This window comes from Culex quinquefasciatus, chromosome 1 (genome assembly GCF_015732765.1).
Source record: "Culex quinquefasciatus strain JHB chromosome 1, VPISU_Cqui_1.0_pri_paternal, whole genome shotgun sequence".
In the NCBI taxonomy this organism is placed as follows: domain Eukaryota; kingdom Metazoa; phylum Arthropoda; class Insecta; order Diptera; family Culicidae; genus Culex; species Culex quinquefasciatus.
Genome location: NC_051861.1, coordinates 120,958,336 through 120,960,924, shown reverse-complemented (window position 1 = coordinate 120,960,924; position 2,589 = coordinate 120,958,336). Strand labels below are relative to the sequence as shown.

General features: G+C 36.4%; 1 protein-coding gene across 3 annotated transcripts; it reads left to right on the top strand.

The window, feature by feature from the left end:
- The first annotated feature begins 730 nt into the window (after nucleotides 1-730).
- LOC119765192 lies at nucleotides 731-1,790 on the top strand. Of its 3 annotated transcripts, none has more exons than XM_038248579.1 (5): nucleotides 731-1,103; nucleotides 1,158-1,235; nucleotides 1,300-1,395; nucleotides 1,463-1,642; nucleotides 1,698-1,790. In XM_038248579.1, the coding sequence occupies exons 1-5, from the start codon at nucleotides 884-886 to the stop codon at nucleotides 1,787-1,789; spliced, it is 666 nt and encodes a 221-aa protein (XP_038104507.1). In that variant the 5' UTR covers nucleotides 731-883; the 3' UTR covers nucleotide 1,790. The 3 variants fall into 3 exon arrangements, with proteins under 3 accessions (XP_038104507.1, XP_038104506.1, XP_038104505.1); XM_038248578.1 differs by having other exon boundaries at nucleotides 732-1,103; nucleotides 1,466-1,642; nucleotides 1,695-1,790; XM_038248577.1 differs by having other exon boundaries at nucleotides 732-1,103; nucleotides 1,695-1,790.
- The last annotated feature ends 799 nt before the right edge of the window (nucleotides 1,791-2,589 follow it).

Here is a 2,589-nt window from a genome sequence, read left to right as displayed (position 1 = left end):
ACAAGTGAACCTAATGTGCTGCTATTAAATTGTTCCAAGATTAAATTAACACCTACCCAGACAGGGACCATCGCGTCAGTGTCTGCTGAGTTCCACGGGAGTCCGATGGCCTGGGAAGAAAAATCCGGACGGAAGCTGGCAATTAGTGACGCTGGCCAGTGGCAGGAAATGTGTCAGGAAGAAGGAGTCAGCTATTTCGAACGGTGGTGTCACGTTCACACTTTGCCTCCCACGGCGTAATTTGCGATTGTGAGAGTGGATAAGATTATTAATTCTTGGATTTTTGTTTCTTGTTATTGTTGAGTATTAAATATTGAATTTCTGGCAACTCTGTAAAAAGTTTTGGATTAATAAAACATTATTTTACTTTTCAATGCTGATTAGGATTCACGTTGAATTATTAATTCTATGTTGAAAGATAATCGAAGCTCCTTTTTGAAAAGCCTTAAAATATGAAAATCTGGCAACCCTGTCGTGGGAAATGGGCACTTTTGGGAATTTGAAATTTCTTTACATCGCAAATCGAAAATTTATTCAATGTTGTCTCTTACTTCATATTAAAATCTGTTTTTTGAAATTCATTCCTGTATTCTAGGAACACTGCCAAGCAATATTGACTTCGATTCAAGGTTTTTAAAATGCTCAGAGGTCTCAAACAATTAACTTCACAGATCTGTGAACTCTTCAAGGTCTTCTCTTTCTTCGAATGATCACCTTTTGTTAAATTACTCACTTTTCTGGTCATTGTCAACCTCAAACCGTCTTTTCAAACAATGCTGCCCCCCTTTCGATTACTTAATCAGTACCACGCCAACAGTCAACAAGAGTGGTTGTGGTTTTTGATCCGTCGTAAACGTTCCGCGTGCGTGAAGACTTCATCAAGATGGTCAAACTGGTTATGCTAATCAGCGGTGGATTGGTTTGGACGGTGCTGATATCGGCCGTGTTTGGACACGCACCGTGGAATCGAACCTTTGGGCCGGACGATGTTGGCAAAGAGCAAATTTGGGAGCATCGAAATCGAAATTTCTCCCAGTACCGTCCGGGAGCGGGGAGTTACCAGAACGATTACAAGCACCAACATGGACCGTGGAGTTGGAATGGTAAGTACAAATCGATTGATTTTTCAAGCAAATAATTTTGATTTGCCAAAATAGAATACAGACCACATCATCGTCCTCCACTGTTCAACCTGGAAGAAAGCACAACCGTTGTGTGGCCAAACCTTGACCAAGGTATGTAACACCAGATTTTAACCAATAGAATTAAAAAGGTTTAAAGTTTTGAAATAATCTACAGGTTCCGAGACTACAACATCGAAGTTCGTTCCCCTAATCAACATGCGACCTGCTTTGGGCAGTTCTTCAATATCTCAAAGTTCTCCAGTTTTAAATTGTAAGCCGAGGTCCCTACAAAAATATCAACAGATCTTCCTCTAACTTCGATCAAATTTTATTTCTAGTAGCAACTGAAAAAGCAACAACCACTCGGAGACCAAACCTCACCCAGGATGTGTCCCTTCAAGTGGGAAACGTCACTTCTGGTAGCACTGCCGGATTGACGACGACGACTCCAAAGTCATCGATTCAGCACAACAGTGACGACGATTACGATTGGTCCGCGTTGGGGTTGGAGGATGAAGGTAAAATTTTAGGTTTTTTGTTTAATTTTATTCCTAAAATATTTCATTCCAGAAGCAGTTCAAAATCGGATGTCTGGGACAAAATCTGTAATTGATCGATTACGTTGCAGAAAATGTAGGCAAAGGAAACAAAAAAATTTCGGATAAAATCTGGTGCTATCAATTTTGAATAAAATGATTCTGTAAAATACAATCAACTTTTTCCGCAGTTTTGTTTTATTAACTTCTTTCAAAAATCTCAAAAGTTACTAATTGATCTTTCTTGCGAAGAATAATAAAGAAATTTGATCCGATTACTAGACAAAGATTCCTCCTTTACTGCTCACTCAAATATCACGGTTATTATTGAAGTGAAGTATCAACCCTTTTTTCAAAAATCTTAAAGAAAAAGTTACACAAAATACTTCATGCATTATTACAATTATTCTAGTGTAAGTTTTTTTTTTGCAAAATATCAGAGATTTATCGAAAATATTTTTTTCCTTGAATTTCACGTCTTTTTTTACAATCTGTGATGCCTAAATTCAAAATTTGTAAAAGGCGCTAAGGGGTCCATAAACCACGTAGACACTTTAGGAGGGCGAATTTGTCCACGCTCAAAACAAAAAAGCCTCCCCGTTTGAGATTTCCAAAAAAAAGTCCACATGGTTTATAGATAATTGGGAATAAGGGAAATTCAGAAGGAAAAAATAAATAACTTTTAAAATTAAAATAAAAATTTGATGGCCGAGACTCGAATATAACAAAAAAACCAATATTTTGAAAAAAAAAATCTCATACCTTTGCACTTTAAATTTTTTTTTCGAAAGTTTATGTGGTATGTGAAAATGGTGTGAAATGGTAGTCAAAATAAAGAAATTTCAACTCACGCTTATATTTTTTTTTTTTGAAAATGCTTGACAAAAATTAAATTATTAAAAACTTGAAATACTTAAATTACATCAAAT

Coding starts and splice junctions, on each gene's coding strand:
- LOC119765192 (XM_038248577.1), top strand. CDS start 884: ATGGTCAAACTGGTTATGCTAATCAGCGGTGGATTGGTTTGGACGGTG. Junction 1,104..1,157: donor TGGACCGTGGAGTTGGAATG/GTAAGTACAAAT, acceptor TTGCCAAAATAG/AATACAGACCACATCATCGT. Junction 1,643..1,694: donor GTTGGGGTTGGAGGATGAAG/GTAAAATTTTAG, acceptor ATTTCATTCCAG/AAGCAGTTCAAAATCGGATG.